The 18,882-nt window shown below is 45.1% G+C and overlaps 1 protein-coding gene across 2 annotated transcripts in view; it reads left to right on the forward strand.

Annotated features, from left to right (window-relative positions):
• LOC126269938 (fibulin-1-like) overlaps window positions 1-18,882 on the forward strand; it is a 61,493-nt gene that overhangs the window by 14,375 nt on the left and 28,236 nt on the right. The window contains exon 2 of one of the 2 annotated variants that reach the window (XM_049974030.1): window positions 17,373-17,611. In XM_049974030.1, the coding sequence (XP_049829987.1) occupies window positions 17,373-17,611 (239 nt within the window). The remainder of the gene's footprint in view (window positions 1-17,372; window positions 17,612-18,882) is intronic. The other variant, XM_049974031.1, reaches the window with a different exon arrangement.

The following is an 18,882-nucleotide window of genomic DNA, read 5'->3' on the forward strand; positions in this document are numbered from 1 at the left end:
GCTATTGGATACTCCGAATCTGGTCTAGGAAGTAAAAGAGTTTTAAAGAACAGATATTTTTACTTATCATTCTCATTTAATTTAACTGCATTATTTTGCACCTGTAAATACATTTCTGCAAAAACAGAAGAGCTTCTACACTCTTTCTCATGCATAGCTATTTATAATGAATATTAAAGAAGGTAATGGCTGTTCATTACTATTATCACCAACATCATTGTTAATATTATTTTCAACGTTAGAGAATAACTAAGGCTACACAGTTCTCGTGCGTAAGGCCTTTCAGGTTACACATTTCCAGCTGCAACATCAGTTTTGCTTTGAAAGGATCGAACCATACATGAAACCGCTGAGTGTCGTGTATAGTTTCATCTTACCTTTCAGAACAAGGTATCGTGCATGTACACAATGTAGACCATATGTAGAACAAATTAAGAAGTACTAACGACTTTTCTATGCTTCTAGTCATGTGTGTTGTTTTTTGATTTCGTATTCTGGAGCAAGGTAATTCTAAGGCATCACGTGACAACAATTTATACCGCAACCAAGACTCACATGTCGCGTCACAATGGATTAGTGCTGTTTCCATTTGATACTACAGTGGAAATAGCATCTCACAGGAAGAACGATCAGAATAAATTCAGACGTTGAAGATATGTAGAACACTGTACCAAAAATGATTTATATTTCAGACGCCTGGATTGTCTGTGGGCTCAACAACTCTCTTTTGATCTTGTGTGATTGAAAAGATGAGTGAGGAACAGCAAAATAAGTGGAAACGGAAAATAAGTGCTGGTTCCACTACGTAGTATAAGTGTGTGAATACGCGGTGAAATAATTGTTTCCTTGGGAAAGCGTTCTCACATTTGCAACACACTTACTTTTGAAACTTCCTGGCAGATTAAAACTGTGTGCCTGACCGAGACTCGAACTCGGGACCTTTGCCTTTCGCGGGCAAGTGCTCTACCAACTGAGCTACCGAAGCACGACTCACGCCCGGTACTCGCAGCTTTACTTCTGCCAGTATCCGTCTCCTACCTTCCAAACTTTACAGAAGCTCTTCTGCGAACCTTGCAGAACTAGCACTCCTGAAAGAAAGGATATTGCGAAGACATGGCTTAGCCACAGCCTTGGGGATGTTTCCAGAATGAGATTTTCACTCTGCAGCGGAGTGTGCGCTGATATGAAACTTCCTGGCAGATTAAAACTGTGTGCCCGACCGAGACTCGAACTCGGGACCTTTGCCTTTCGCGGGCAAGGTAGGAGACGGATACTGGCAGAAGTAAAGCTGTGAGTACCGGGCGTGAGTCGTGCTTCGGTAGCTCAGTTGGTAGAGCACTTGCCCGCGAAAGGCAAAGGTCCCGAGTTCGAGTCTCGGTCGGGCACACAGTTTTAATCTGCCAGGAAATTTCATATCAGCGCACACTCCGCTGCAGAGTGAAAATCTCATTCTGGACACTTACTTTTGCTTTGAAGGGTTACTCCACTCTTCAGCAGTTTTCTTGTATTCCCATTCGCCAGCATTCATTGTCATTGCAGTCTTCCACTTTCAGTCATATGTCCCTCATCATTTCAATTATTCCCTCTCTCCATGTTATTCCCGGCCGTCCGCGCTTCTTCATTCCCGGCACCGTCGTCCTTGCTTCCTTCGCCATACGTGTCCATACCATTGAAGAGCATTATTCTCAATTCACTGCATTTACTCTGTGTTCCACATCCATTATCTCCCTATTTCCTCATTTCTTCTCCCCTCTGTTCTAGTTAGCCTGACTCCCCTCTTTATTCCAGCCATCTCTACTGCTTGTACTATACTTCTTTGCCGCTCCCCCAGGGTTAATCCTACTGTATTGTATATTAGTATTCACTCGACTACTGTTTGTAGAATCCTCTCCTTTGATTCTTTTGATATCATTCAACTCCACAGAACTCTATTTAGCATCGTAATTGCTCCTCTTTCTAGATGGATTCTGCTTTCCACATCTCCTTCAAAGCTTCCAGAGGTGTAGTCAATAGATCTTGTTTAAACTGCTATACTGCTTTAACAGTTCCTTGCGACAGTCCGATAGCCTTCCATCTTCTCCCACTACTAGGTATTCTGTACTCCTTATATTTAATCTAAGCAAGCCTCGTTTAAATGCTTCATTTAACTTCTGTATCATGAACTTGACATCCTACCTACTTTATACTACCAATACTGGATCATCGGAAAATAATGACAGATGGTTCCATTGCTGAGAAAGGAATTCTCGTATATCCGCAAGATAGATTCCACCGCTCCAGTATATACTGCATATACAGGGTGAGTCACTAAATATTGTCACCATGAATAACTCCGAAAGTACGATAGGAGCTGAAAAGTTTGTGGGACAAAAGTTGCAAGGGACAACGGAGGCCATAATATGACGTTGGTTTTTTGTTGCTAGGTGGGCTCGCTTCAGAGGTATGAAGGTCAACTTTGTTTTTTTTTTTTAAATGGGATGCTATCGTCTGTAGCTTCTCTTCTGACAGCAGCTATAGAGACGAATCTAATGATGTGTAACAGTAAGGTCTTTGAAGGTCAACGAAGGTCACAAAGGTGGCATTAACGTCCATTTACAGAAGATGCTTGAAGTGATGACCATTAGTATCAATGCAGTGCTGCAATCTCCTTGTCATGGATTTAGTGGTATTCCTTATCACACTGTCACTTATCGAAGTACATGCTCTGACAATTCTCTCTCGCATATCTTCACGTGTAGTTGGAACGTCTTTATAAACAATGTCTTTTACGAATCCCCACAAGAAAAAATCCAAAGGCACCAAGTCTGGTGAACGAGCCGGGCACGACACATCTCCTCCGCGTCCAATCCAACTATTTGGGAGTTGTCTCTGCGACTCATTTCTAGCCATCAGCCAAAAATGGGCCGGACACCCATCGTGTTGATATTACATTCTGTTTATTGTTCCTACAGGTATTTCTTCCAATAACAGACCTAATGTTCCTAGCAGCAAAGTGGTGTACTTCCTACCATTAAGATTTCCTTCAATGAAATAGGGGCGTATAATTCTGTCCTCCAGAATCCCACTCCATACATTCACCGACCACGGTTTTTGGTGTGCAACTTGCCGCAACCAACTTGGATTTTCAGTTGACCAATAACGCATGTTATGCAAATTAACATTTCCATCGTTCGTGAATGCAGCCTCGCCAGTAAATAAAATCAAATTAATAAATGCGTCATCGCTCTGAATCTGAAGTTGAGCCCATCAGCTGAATTCAATGCTATGCATACAATCTGTACCAGTTAACTCTTGGTAGCAACTGATATTATGAGGATGATATGTATGACGATGCAGAACACGAACAACACTACTCTGGCTCATGCCATATTCCCTCGTGATTTGACGCGAACTGACACATGGATCTCGAACCACAGTGGCAATAGTACCAATTTCCGAGTCCTCGTTAGTGACTTTCCTTTTTCGGTTATGTTTCCGATGCGTTAAAGATCCACTTGTTCTCAATTTATCACACATATATTTAAATGTACGACGTGTAGGGTGAGTATCTTTCAGCGTATAAGTCTTTAGCTCTCACTGAATTTCGTTGGCATTCTCCGTAAATGAGAAGCATAACGACTTGTTCTACGAAGGAATACATCATTCACATCCGCTTGATTCGACGATACTAGTCTTACGTTTCCTATTGGTGTAGTATCGAGAAACCGTCAAATGGTGTTTACATGACAATGGCACGTTAGATGGATACTCCATATTCGGCGAATATTTACTACATGCACAGTACACGAGAGAGAATTGTCAGAACATGTGCTTCGATAAGTGGCGAAGTGATAAGGAATACCACTCAATCCATGATAAGAAGATTCCAGCACTGCATTGATACCAATGGTCATCACTTCTGTATATCGACATTCATGCCACCTTTTTAACTTCGTTGACCGTGAAAGACGTCACGGTTACACGTCACTGGTTTCGTCTCGATAGCCGCTGTCAGAAAATAAGTACCAAACTATAGCATCCTCTTTAAAAAACCAAAGTTGACCTTCATATCTCTGACACGACCCCACCTAGCAACAAGAAACCAACGTCATATTGTGGCCCCCGTTGCCCCACGCAACTTTTGTCCCACAAACTCCTCAGTTACTATCATATTTTTGTAGTTATTCTAGGTGGCAATAGTTAGTGCCTCACCATATATATACACTCCTGGAAATGGAAAAAAGAACACATTGACACCGGTGTGTCAGATCCACCATACTTGCTCCGGACACTGCGAGAGGGCTGTACAAGCAATGATCACACGCACGGCACAGCGGACACACCAGGAACCGCGGTGTTGGCCGTCGAATGGCGCTAGCTGCGCACCATTTGTGCACCGATGCCGTCAGTGTCAGCCAGTTTGCCGTGGCATACGGAGCTCCATCGCAGTCTTTAACACTGGTAGCATGCCGCGACAGCGTGGACGTGAACCGTATGTGCAGTTGACGGACTTTGAGCGAGGGCGTATAGTGGGCATGCGGGAGGCCGGGTGGACGTACCGCCGAATTGCTCAACACGTGGGGCGTGAGGTCTCCACAGTACATCGATGTAGTCGCCAGTGGTCGGCGGAAGGTGCACGTGCCCGTCGACCTGGGACCGGACCGCAGCGACGCACGGATGCACGCCAATACCGTAGGATCCTACGCAGTGCCGTAGGGGACCGCACCGCCACTTCCCAGCAAATTAGGGACACTGTTGCTTCTGGGGTATCGGCAAGGACCATTCGCAACCGTCTCCATGAAGCTGGGCTACGGTCCCGCACACCGTTAGGCCGTCTTCCGCTCACGCCCCAACATCGTGCAGCCCGCCTCCAGTGGTGTCGCGACAGGCGTGAATGGAGGGACGAATGGAGACGTGTCGTCTTCAGCGATGAGAGTCGCTTCTGCCTTGGTGCCAATGATGGTCGTATACGTGTTTGGCGCCGTGCAGGTGAGCGCCACAATCAGGACTGCATACGACCGTGGCACACAGGGCCAACACCCGGCATCATGGTGTGGGAAGCGATCTCCTACACTGGCCGTACACCTCTGGTGATCGTCGAGGGGACACTGAATAGTGCACGGTACATCCAAACCGTCATCGAACCTATCGTTCTACCATTCCTAGACCGGCAAGGGAACTTGCTGTTCCAACAGGACAATGCACGTCCGCATGTATCCCGTGCCACCCGACGTGCTCTATAAGGTGTAAGTCAACTACCCTGGCCAGCAAGATCTCCGGATCTGTCCCCCATTGAGCATGTATGGGACTGGATGAAGCGTCGTCTCACGTGGTCTGCACGTCCAGCACGAACGCTGGTCCAACTGAGGCGCCAGGTGGAAATGGCATGGTAAGCCTTTCCACAGGACTACATCAAGCATCTCTACGATCGTCTCCATGGGAGAATAGCAGCCTGCATTGCTGCGAAAGGTGGATATACACTGTACTAGTGCCGACATTGTGCATGCTCTGTTGCCTGTGTCTATGTGCCTGTGGTTCTGTCAGTGTGATCATGTGATGTATCTGACCCCAGGAATGTGTCAATAAAGTTTCCCCTTCCTGGGACAATGAATTCACGGTGTTCTTATTTCAATTTCCAGGAATATATATATATATATATATATATATATATATATATATATATATATATGGTCAGCTTTCTCCCTCCTTTAAGTACTGTGTATCATTGGTAGTATATTCTCCAAATAAGGGGTATTTGCTGTGCTTCTACACCTATATACTCTGCCGCTTCCCATAGTGTTAATGCGTACAGATTTATACGCTTTTTCTAAATCCGTCTCACTTATTAGTCAAAGTCTAAAATTATGATCCATAAAAGATCGTTCAATCCTAAAACCTACCTGGCCTTCTCGCATCTTTCCCTCCATCTTTTTCTTCAACTAGCAAGCACTTTGCCTTTCTTCTTCTCCTTCTCCCCTTCCCCCTTCCCAATCTGAGTTAATGGTTTATATACAATTCTCACCATTTGAGGGGGATCATATTTCCAAAATTCTTCTCACAACTCCTCCTAGTCTACCTGCCTACCCGTGTTTTACCTTTTTCAGTACCTATTTTACTTCTTCCTCTAATATAGGTTCTACATTACCAAACATGCTGCTTGAAGATTTTTTCATCTTGTCTCTTCATATTTCTACCACAATTTCTTCACAGTGATTTTTCAACTGTCCAGTACATCTAGAATGTTTTGTGGGTGCGGTACTGCTAAACATTATCATCTTCATCATGCTCCATGCCTCCACTAACTCCTGTATCTAAACGAATGTTCTTTTTTCCCCATAGGCTTTCCCATGCCTCTTCCTTAAACTTTGTTGTGAATATTTTAGCCCTCTTTTTATATGGCTTGTGTCCATTCCCATTTCCTTCACTCCCAGAACTAAACGATATTTAATTTGGTTTCTTCATTTCCTCAACTACCTCAAACAATTCCGTGGTTGTCCATTCAGTTCTTGCCCTTTCCATTCCTAAAGCTTCCTTTGCTGCTTCCTTAATCGAATGTTCCAGAAAATTATATAGTTCACAGCCACACCAGTCATCCTCCAATGGCCGGCCGTTGTGGCCGAAAAAAAGCAATTCTAGGCTCTTCAGTCCGGAACCGGTCTGCTGTTACGGTCGCAGGTTCGAATCCTGCCTCGGGCGTGGATGTAAATCTTAGTTGACGAACTTCTCACATATTCTGCTTGTGTTAGATGTATAATATATTTTGAATTCTGTATAGTTGCACTTCCAACATTCTCCTCCTTTTCCTTTTGTTTTATCTTGGGTTTGATTGGGAAATCAGTTTTTGAAGTAATTATGCAACGATCGAAGTTACAATCTGTTCCTCATTTTTTCTTACATCTTGTACCTTAATCCCTCTCCGTCTTTGCACTATTCCATAACCCTACAATACATTTTGGGTTTGTTGAGGGATGTGCCCATTTATATTAATGAATTGCTTTGTCTGGAGCTGATCATCCGTAACAGTATGATGCTGAATCCCACAGAAGTTAATCAACCTCTTAATCATTATTCTCGACATCCTCTCCCATGGTCCTACAGCGTCATTATTCCAACATAGTATTCATATACGACAATAATGCGTGTGTGAAAGCGTAAATGGAACAACGCTACACGCAGCGACCAGCGTCTGCTGAACCATACAATGTGACCGAAGCACTGGATGAAAGTAACTTTGTTTGCATGGCTCCAAAAAAGAAAGAATATCTCGGCTTACTTTGTCGGCTAGGCGCTAGAGCACAGTGGCTTGTATAGAGCCGTTTGTATCGACGGTTCTCAGCTTCAGCTGCGTGTTGGACAATGTCATTACATCAATTTGTATTACCTAGGAACCACTGATACTTCAGACTGCACTGGGTATTTGAACGCCATCACTGAAGTTCTAAGTAGCAAAATTTAGTGTTTTCAGAAGAATGCCTACCCTACATTGATGACTGAATACGTGTTAGACCCTAGCGCAAACTGGTAGTTTGACTTGTTTAAGTAACATTGAAGAAAAATTTTAAGTGTAACGATTTGCATCGCCGTTGGAGGCAACATGTGATGTCATCTGTAACACAGGGAAACCGATGAGCGGTATGTAGGCCAGGGAGCGCTAGATATTAGCGTTCATTCAAGCAACTCTGCATGTCAAACTGCATCAGGAGAATTCGCCGTCGTGTATGGCACGGAACGTATGAGGATTCTTTGGCAACAATATTTCCTTTGTTGCTTGCATAACGATAGAACATGGTTGTTAGGTCTCCTATAAGGACCGTAAATACTACTTATTCCATCATTTTTATTTCCTTATCCTCTCAGCTGTGCTTATTCTTCTACTGAATAAAAGCTGTTGATTTTTAATCTGTAAGGTTCCATTTTGAGGAACATGGCTGCGGGAATGGATGTACTTCCGTAACTAACATGAGGAAGCTTCTCATTATGTTATCCATTCATGTGTCAGTATGGGAATTACCTCTCTGGCCTATAGATTCGCCTCAATTGTTGCCTACTGAACATGTCTAAGTTATGGTTAGTCGGCTATTAATTTACAATGAAGTCATTGTTCATGCTTTGTATTTTTGTACGCAATTTATGTGGAAGAAGGGTTCCTAGAAAAAATATTAAGGTACTTCCCGAATTTTGCAATCTCTAACTCGAGCATTTATACTTTACACATCACTTTGAATTGAACGAGTCTGAGGTAGTATACACATTTCTAATCTGAATAATTTTGTGCTGTTATACAGCTAATATGTGGTATAAACTTAATTTATGTCGAGTGGAAGTTTCTTGGTTGCAGTCTTCGCAAACGTTACACAACTTTTGCACCAAACAGTTTCGTTACTTGTAGCTTATAGTGCTTTGACTGGTAACATCTTACAAGGGGAAGGCCTCAGACACGGCCAACCGATTCGGCTCAAATTTGGCAGGTCACTTGTGTACAACCTAAACCGAAGAAGTCTAAGATATTTTGGTTCAACACCCCCGAAATTTTGAAAAAATCACCCTTAAATGTTACGACGAGGAATCGACTCAAAATTGGAGGGATCGATAGATAATTGTAAATAGAGCCTTTTTCATAATCAGGTATGGGATCCGCAAACGCAAACTTTTCCAGAAATCGAGGAAAGAAACTTTTACAACTGCCGTTTCCGTACTCACATGGTAAACGCTTTCGCTGTCAGCACGGGTAGCGCAATGGGCAAGGTAATTGGCTGGGAATCGGAAAACCCGGGTTCAAATCTCGAAGAAACCTAGCGGATGTTATTCTTTTCGTCTGTATTTTTCCACATCTCTATTGATAGTGATAGGAGGGTTAATAAGATAAGTAAATCAAGAAGGAATGATAATAACAAGGTAGGCAAACTAATTCCCCAAACGCCGTGAGTTAGTAAAGTATTAAACTTTTAAGCCCTGTCACATGAAAACAACTCCGAGTAAGAGTGCTGCGAATTCCAAACAAGGGATCACGGATCGCCAACAACGCGACGCTTGTTTACAGCGAGGCACGGGACAGAATGCACGGGGGAGAGTTATGTTGTCCCAGTTGCCCCTTCGTCATATCATAGTTGTGAACGTGGAAGAGTGAAGGCGTCCAGCACGAGCCTTATAGAAGCCAATCAGAAAGAGTTGTTTTTCGTCATTAGGCTGCCGTGAACTTCGAGGATACATGTAGTGATTTGTCCATCGTTAATGCGCCGAATGAAATACGTTTTGTGAATGAATACAGTGTTCTTCCTAAGTAACATATGACGAGTACTGTATGTAGTAATTAGCTCGTCTGTTTATGCCGTAGTAGCTGGTTATTGTTTGTTGTGTCATATCTTTCAGGTGCATAATCTGAATAATGGACTACCGCTGTAATATATAGTTGGGAGCCTGTCACAGACGATGGCAAGCGGGAAATTACCAACGCTGTGTTTTGATTTTTAAAAGTGTTGCAAGATAGGTGCATTATCAGTGCACTGCCGGAAGCAGGCAGTTCTGTTTCTCGGCGTTCCAGATTGATAGGAGTGGCTATCGTCGAGCGATTTTTGGAGCTGATGAAACGAAATGACTTTTGTTGATACTGAAGGTACTATACCATGAAGACGAAGCAGAAGGTGATTCACAGGAAGATATCCTGACTAGTGAATCGCAAAATGGTCGTAACAAGTTGGAAATCTCCACGTCACTGGGAATATGTGCTTCCTCTGTTCCCAATGAGTATTACGAACCGGTTGACCTACGGCGCTATACCCCCTGAAGTGAAAGTAAAGGCGGTTGCGCTGGCCGGGAATCATCAAAATTGGAACTTACAAACACAGCAAAAGAATGGAGCAACAACAGAACTGAAAAGGAAGAAGGACTTGAATGTGTAGGAAAGTGATATAGTTAAAGGAGGGACAAGATACGATAAATACTAGGCCATAAACAAGTGGAAATACGACCGATTTGTCGAATCTCGTTGTCGTAACGAGAATGTAACAACGAAAATACTTCAGGAGTGGGCTGCAGGTGCAGCGCTTCAGTACACGGCCAACAAGTATTTTACGTTTGCTGCATCATTATCTTGGGCAGTAAATTTCAAATCGGAGTATAAAATTCGTCAACGGCATGTCACTAAATACGTCTCTCATAAGAAGGTTCAAAATACAGAAGATATACAGAAAGTGGCGGCTCTTTTCATCACGTAAAACGGCGGCACTTATGATCGGTTTTAATCGTGATTACGTGATCAACACCCATCAAACAAGATGCGAGTACCGGGTTAACATTCGACGCACGTTATCGCATAAGGGAGAAAAACGAATTAACATATTCGTACACTGCGCAATATGCCATCACAGCCTCTGGAAAAGTGTTCCCTAACGTTTTCCTGTGTTTACAAGAAACGAATGTTACATTTAGTCCTCGGATTATAGCAGTGGTAAATCGTTTAACCGACTCTTTGAAAAGTGTTTACATTACCTGCTCCAAATACAAGAAACTGACGAATGCGATTTATAGAACATTTCTTGAGAATGTTTTAAAACAATACGTTTCTGATAAGTTTTGTCTAATATTGGATTGCTGGAGTGGACAAATTAATACTACAATATATGACACAATGTTTATAGATGGCGAGGGTCAGCCGACGTGCACAGTGAAAGTAATACCGCCAAACTGCGCACCTGTGTGCCAGCCGTGTGATGTTTATTTCTATCGCCAGGTTAAAAACATTATTTCCAGGATTCAGAATTGTAGTGTGCTTCTGAAAACCCAGCAGGCATTGCACAACCGCACGGATGCAATAACTATTCACAGCATAACTCATAACCAACTTTCAGCACCGATTTTTCAGGCAATAATATAGAAAGCGTGGTACGCATCAAAATTAATTCCCGTAAGGACATATTTTTAAATGTAAACCAAGTTTATTTTCCGCCGACTCTTCGGAAGCAATAGTGTAGCTGTCGAAAGATTGCATTCATTAAATGTTCTTGGTGCCGTTTGTATATTTGTTTCGAATGTTTATATGACAAGTACAATCCATATAGTTATTCGAAGAAAAGTGAGGACAGGTAACAGTGACTGGAAGAGCCATTGTAAGGTGACCTGGAGTGACATTTTAGTTGTTTACTATCCCAAGAGGTTTGAGAAATTTATTTGTCTACCTTATTATTTAATTCCTTATTGATTTACTTACCTTATTAACCCTACTATCCCTTTCCATTCGACATATGGAAAAAACAAACGAAAAGAATAACGTCCGCTAGGTTTCTTCGAGATTCGAACCCGGGTTTTCAGATTCGCAACCAGTTACCTTGGCAGTTGCACTATCTTTTTTTTCTTTTTTAAAAAATTTTTTTCACCTTTTTTTAAATTAAACAATAAAACTTTTCATTTTAGGGAAGACTTGAACCAAGGACCTCTCACTCTTTTTTTAAATTTTTTTTACCCTATTTTTTTTTTATAAATAAAGAAAGAAAATTACCTCTTCCACTTCAGGCGTTGGCCCCTATCACCCATACTACCCCCAGAAACCTATCTAGCCTAAAAACAAAAACAAAGCTAGTGCCACCGCCACTTTCATCCTAAAGCTAACTAGGACGGCCGTTCGCCACCACTTCAGGTTTCGCCAACGCAACAAAAATTAAATACTCCTCTGAACTTTTTATAAAAAAATAATAATAAAAGGAGAAAGGAAAAAGGGTATAATACTTTGTTATATTTTATTTGTTGTCCATTTTGTTCTTAGTTTGTTCTCGTGTATTTATTTGGATTGGAAACGCAGGTCTCCAGCCCACTTTTTTTTAATCTTTTTTTTTATTTATATAGGTATCAATGTGCGAACAGTCATAATTAATCAAGCCTGGAAAACCTAAACCAGAATGAAGACTCCATCGAAGATATTAAACGTAAATAACATGAAAAGAAAGCTACCACGTCGTAGTTAGGCTTCCCAGCGACTGCGCCCACTGATAAAAATTGTTCAATATATGCTCGTTTGCAGGTCGTTCTGACCTCATCTGCCGCTGCCTGGAACATTCCAGCTGCGCGGCGGGCTGTGAAAGGCACTCCATAGGTAGTTTGCAAAGCATTGTCGATATCTGGTATGCCCGGAAATAGCAAGATGTCTTTCTTGCAAATAGAGCCAGAAGTCAAGGAAATTCTTGTGTCCGTCACGACAGAGGTAATGGACTGCATGTCCACGTATCCAGGTGACGGAGTTGCTTCGAGTCTTGGGGTAAAATGTCTCATCCGGAAATAATAACGTGCGTGCAGATATATGCTCCGGCCTAACTCGCAAGAGATAAGCCAGAATCTGCCGCACTAGGTGCCAAACCGGTTCCGCCTCTCCACAGCTGATGCGGTGCTCGTCAGAATCTACTGTGTTACAACCCACACAATTGGGAGATTCTGCCATGTGGATATTGTAGAGACGTTCTTGAGTCACCAGTTTCCCATTAACTACTACGTACCATTGGGAAACAACGTCGGAATCAAGCATGGAATCGTCTACAGTCTTCCACACCACGCACCACCGTACGTCAGGATATTTTAGTTCGACCACATTTAGGGGGCGGCGTTGCAGCATGTCGTGATATAGGCGTCGAGTCGTGGCCATTTGTGGTGTCGTGAGCGCTACACTGCAATAACTTTGTTCTAAATAGATACGTCCTATATAAAAGAGGGGTGCTGGGATGTCCTGTAGTGGCACTGGCGCTCTTAGTGAAGCAGGTCGTAGCGCCGTCAGAAGCAGACTCGTTAGGCTCGTAGGACAACGGCGCAGCAGACATAAATGTGAACTAACATAGAGGGCAATGGCCCTATCATGGACGTTGACTAGGCCGAGACCACCTTTTCCCTTGGGGAGGGTAAGAGATACGTATCTGATCTTCAGTAACATACCAGCGGTGACGAAGTATCCCAGCGCTGCCATAATGCTACGACCCAAGGGTTTCGGAATGGGTAGCGTTTGGGCGACATGCGGTAAGCGAGATGCAAGGTATACATTGGCATAATACGCCCGCTGAACAATGTTCAGGGCTCGCAAGCGCTGATTTGCAATTCCGGCCCTAATTTGGTGAAGAAGGCGTCGATAATTGAGCGTCGTCGCGCGTCGCATGTCGTTCATGAACTCTAAGCCCAAGAAGCGGACAGTATCACTGAAGCGTAAGGGAGCAATGTGTTCCTGCGGTAGCCCAATCCCGATACTCAAGGCGACAGACTTGTCAACGTTGATTTGGCTACCAGAAGCTGTAACGTAGGTCGCAATCCAGTCCAACGCCGCGGCCATATCGTCAGCTCCTCGTATGACGATCATCAAATCATCCGCATATGCGGTGCATCGATAGATGGAGCCGCCGAACTGTATCCCAGTGAGCCTGTCTCGGAGACCACACAACAAAGGTTCTAAGGTCAATGCAAATAACAACGTTGATAATGGACATCCCTGTCGTACTGATCGGCGGATCGGCATGGGTGCCGTCAGTCTTCCATTAACAAGAACTCGAGAAGTAGCCCCATGCAGAAGGCGTGTCAACACTGTGATAAAGGGGTCGGGAAATTCCATGCGCCGTAGAACGGCCGTGAGGAAAGTGTGGCCCACACGGTCAAAAGCATGGCTAAAGTCGATAGACGCCAGGGCTGCCGGCAAACGTCTCAACCGTGCAAGGGAGATGAGATCTCTGTAACGACATAACGCAGTTCTGATGTTGTTGGGTCTTCCTAAGGACATCTGATCGCTGGACAGGACGTGAAATAGTGTGCCCCGAAGACGTCCTGATAGCAGCCTCGAAAAGATCTTGAAGTCGCTGTTCAATAACGTTAAGGGGCGATAATCGCGGACATAATTCCGTCCCTTCGGCTTATGGATGGGAACAATCAGTCATTTCAAGAACGATGCAGGCAACGGTATAACCGGGGACATCAATTCCTGACAAATTGCAACCCAACATGGTACCAACAGTTGTTTAAATACTCGATAGAACTCTAATGGTAATCCATCGATTCCTGGTGATTTATGGGGAGTACCTTTACCAATGGCGTCGAGCACTTCCTCTTCTGTCACTTCTCCCAGTAAAGTCGGTACCATGTCTGCTGGAACTGTACCGTGGACATGTGCTGTAACGGTGTCTACCTTCGCCATATCAGGGAGCACTGCTGAATAAAGTTGAGCGTAATGCCCATAGAAGGCTTCTGCTATATCTGCTTGTTCTGCCACGTGTCGTCCGTCGTCCGTTATCATGTCGGTTACCAGTGCCCTACGGCGCCTCCTGCGTTCTAGGAGCACGTGGTGCATAGATGGCCGTTCTGACTGTATCGTGTCTGGAGCACGCGACCGTATAACAGCGCCTTGTAAATGATGGCGTGCTAAGGAGATGAGTTGCGCTTTCGCGCGATTGACTATGATCTGCCGGTCAGGTGAGGGCTCAATAGCAAGACATTCCCGCAGGATGGTGTAATAAAAGTTTTCCGTGCTCCTCCTCCATGCCGCCGCTTCCCGGCCGTAAGCCATGAAGGTGCGCCTAAGAGCAGGCTTCGCACATTCAATCCACCAACTGAGGGTCGATCGGTAACGACCACGACGCTGTAAGGACGCGTTCCACGACTCTTCGATAGCACCTTTACATGCCCTCTCGTCCAGATGGGCGACGTTCAGTTTCCAGGGGGGCCTACTGCGCCACACACGTGCAGGTTGGAGGGCAATGGTGCAAATATAGGCTGTGTGGTCGGTGAATGCAGTGGGCCAGAGCTCTGCTCCTCTCGTCGCCATCGAAAGTGTGCTTCTGACGTAAATCCTGTCTAACCGACTTGATGAATGACTTGTATAATGGGTGTATCCAGGAGCTGGGCCATGGATGTGACGCCACGTGTCAATCAGGTGGAGGTCACGCACTAGCATTTCCAACTCCGCACACGGGACGTAATGTGGCTGCTGATCAGCCGGAAATAATGTACAGTTAAAATCTCCTCCGATCACCATATCGTCTAGGCGGCCCATAAATAGACGCGTAATATCTTCCGAAAAAAAGCGGGCCCGATCTCTCCGACTCCCTGATCCTGACGGGGCATATACATTAATGAGTCGTACACCGTTGACAGTTACCGCCATGGCTCTTGCACTCGGTAAGTAGCCGTCAGACCGTCTCGTAGCAGAACAGCTACACCACAATCGGTAGAAGAGGCGTGGGAGATGTGGTTGGCATATCCGTAGAAGTCAGGGAAACTAGCGACACATACTTCCTGTAAGAGGGCCACGTCGACGTCCGCCGCATCAAGCATGCGTTGTAGCATTGTCAGTTTGTGTGGTGCCCTTATCGCGTTGATATTGATTGTGGCAAGGCGAAAGGTGTGCTGCCTAGCCTCTTCACCTAGGGTAGACGCAGTAGCAATCAAAGCTAACCGCGAGAGACGCCGGCCCCGCCAAACCAGTTACAAATTAAGAGTCTTTCATGCTAGGAGTGGCATCCCCAATGCCACCCCCTCCCCTGTCACCCGTGCCTTCTTCAGGAAGTTCTTCAACATCGTCCGACCACAGTGGCTGCAACGCCATGCTGTGTAGCTGATCGGCACCTAAATCTCCCTCACGTACGTCGTCTTTGGTAGAGGTAGACGCATCGCCATCCATCGACGCGACCTGCTGCATCTGTGGTGCAAGAAGTAACTTGGCACTCGTGGTATGGGAAAGTGAACCGACTACACCAATTAGATCCTCAGCAGGCGCAGCATCCATGCAGTCTGATGAGATGTCACCTTCTTGACCGGCCGTGTGTAGGAGGCAATCGTCAGAAGGGGTCCGTCGACGTCGCTTCCGTCGTCGAGGTGAACGTTGCTTTCGAACGTGGACATCCGTATCCGAATGTGGGAGGCAATCCAGAGTCGTATCACCTTCCGCTAGGAAAGCCGCGGTTGGGACAATGTTCGAGTCCATGTCCATCGCGTTCTGAATGTTACGTTGCGTCTTGAGTCCGTGGGACAGTTGCTGCTGTTGTTGCTGTGGAGGGATCGACATATGGGTTGGAATCGGGGGTTCTTCCTCTTCCTCCCTTGGTACTTCTGGCGTCGATGGGTGTGGCTGATCGCCCGTTTCGTCCTCAACTATGGTGCGCATAGTCGTCTGAGCGTACGTGAGGGGCAGGATTGTCGTCCCTGTCGGGGAAACGGAGGCTCCCACTGGTATCTGCGCAATTCGACGTTGTAAGCAGCTCGATCGAACATGGCCTTCTTGCCCACATCCGGAACAGGTACGCGGCTGACCGTCGTACATGATGATTGCACGACAGCCACCGATGTTCAAATAGGACGGCACATGTTTCTTGAGCTCAAGTTTAATTTGGCGCACACCATTGTAGACCTTATACGTCGAAAAAGTTTGCCACTTTTCTGCAACGTGGCTGATAACATTGCCATATGGTCGGAAGGCGTCCTTGACAACTTCCTCTGGGACCTCGAAGGGGAGCTCAAAAACCCTCACAGTCCTTAGGCCGATGCCTGCATGATCCACCGTCACTGCACCGATATGCCCGTCAGAATGTTTGAATCTGAGAGAGTTCGAGTATTTAGACACCACTGTCGCGCAGACCTCTGCACTGGTCATTTTAACGTAAACCACGCTCGCCGTTATAGAAAAATGTATTCCGACGACAGTCGCCGGATCTAAACGTAGATCGTCGCGTATGAACTGTTCTATTTCATAGGCTCCAGGACGCGCGTGATCTGGTTGGAAAGTAATTTTGATCGTATCGTGGCGCCATGTGTGTGCCATAGTCGCACTGAACTTGGAACTAATAGAACTCGCGCCGCGAGAAGGTAAACACAAGCAAGCGCTCACGGTCGCGCACGGCGGGGCGCAGCGGACGTCCTCGCCCCACCGCATCCGAAAGCAGACTGTGAGAAATGATGATGAAAAATGCTCTATTTACAATTATCTATCGATCCTGCCAATTTTGAGTCGATTGCTCGTCATAACCTTTTCTCAAAACGCGGGGGTGTTGACACAAAATATGTTAGATTCCTTCGTTTTAGGTTGTACGCAAGCGACCTGCCAAATTTGAGCCGAATCGGTTGGCCGTGTCTGAGGCTTTCCCCTTGTTAGTATGTGGATGTCGGTTTTTATTCCATCTACTTGCATCAATTGTGTTGATTTACAGTGTAGTTATAAATCAATACACTTATGGAAACGTGTTCGTTATTTCCGAACAGAGGTATGTGGACGCAATAACAGAACGTACTGCACGAAAACTCGTCTGATTAGCATCACCTGTAGACGCCAATCACTTTAGTAACTGAATGTTTTCCAGCCATTTTTACAACTTTATTTTAATATATGTAAGTATATCAAGAGTAATTTCTTAAAATGGTACTATTTACAAACTGATGGGTTTCAGGCAGTAACTGGTGGAGAGATAATTGTTTCGCCCCATCGGAGCTATGTGACGCATACGAGCAACAGAGGATGGATGGTTTGCTGGGTCCTCCAGGAATAAATACAGATCGGAAACCGTGGAAGGGCCAGAACACGATGCAGTACGAGTGCCACAGCGTTTATGGACCGAAAAGAAGGGACTGCCTGCTAGCCTCTTCAGGTGCTCCAAGGGAAGAAGTATGTCCTCATCAGTTTTCTCAGGTGACCAGCCTACTGGATGAATATGTTGCAGGTTTATGTTGAATGTATATAAATATTGGAGATACCGAGAGTTTCACAGTTTTTTCTGTAGGAGAATGCATGTACTATCCTCTTATTTTAAAATCTTTCGTATTTTGTTCTCTAATATACACTGGCCTGACAAAAGGCGTACGATAGAGATATACTCATATGCAGATGATGGTCGTGTAGTGTACACAAAGTATAAAGTGCACTGACGGAGCTGTCATTTGACTCAGGTGAATCACGTGAAAGGTTTCCGACATGATTATGGGCGCACGACGCGAATTAACAGACTTCGAGCTTGGAACAATAGTTGGAACTACACGTATGGGAAATTCCATTTCGGAAACCGTTAGGGAAGTCAAGATTCCGACATCGACAGTGTCAAGAGTTCGCCGAGAGTACCAAATTTCAGGCATTACCTCTGACCACAGTCAACGCAGAGGCTGATAGCCTTCATTTAACTATGGAGAGCAGTGGCGTTTGCGTAGAGTTGTCAGTACTGACAGACAAACGACAATGCCAGGAATAACAGCAGAAATCAATGTGAATCGAAATCATGTGTTAATTGGCTATGGCAACAAACGACCGATGCCTTTGCTAACAGCACGACATCGTGTGCAGTACCTCTGCTCTGCTCGTGACCATATCAGTCGGAGCCTAGGCTATTGGAAAACAGTGTCCCAGTCAAATGTGGGCCGGTTCAAGTGTGGTGCAAACCCACGAAAACATGGAGCAAAGCTTTCAACTAGGCACTGTGCAAGTTGGTGGCGACTTCATAATGGTGTGGGCTGTGTTTATGTGGAATGGACTGGTTCCTCTCGACCAAATGAATCACTCATTGACTAGAAATGGCTATGTTCGGCTACTTGGAGACCATCTGCAGACATTCACGCTCTTCGTGTTACCAAACAACGATGGATTTTGTATGGGTGACAGTGCACCATGTCACCGGGCCACAGTTGTTAGTGATTGGTTTGAACAACATTCGGGATAATTAGAGAGAATGATGTGGCCACCCAGATCGTTCGACATTAATTCCATCAAATATTTATGGGGTAATCGAGACTTCAGTTCGTGCACAAAAACCTGCACTGGCAACACGCTCGTAATTATGGACGTCTGTAGAGGCAGTTTCTTTCTTTCGGTACCGCCTGTATCCCGCATTGTGGACGGGGTCGGCAGGGTTAAGTACGGATTTGGCACGGTTAATTATAAGAGGTGGCTGGATGCCCTTCCTGCCCCCCACC

The sequence above is a fragment of the Schistocerca gregaria genome, chromosome 1 (genome assembly GCF_023897955.1).
Source record: "Schistocerca gregaria isolate iqSchGreg1 chromosome 1, iqSchGreg1.2, whole genome shotgun sequence".
In the NCBI taxonomy this organism is placed as follows: domain Eukaryota; kingdom Metazoa; phylum Arthropoda; class Insecta; order Orthoptera; family Acrididae; genus Schistocerca; species Schistocerca gregaria.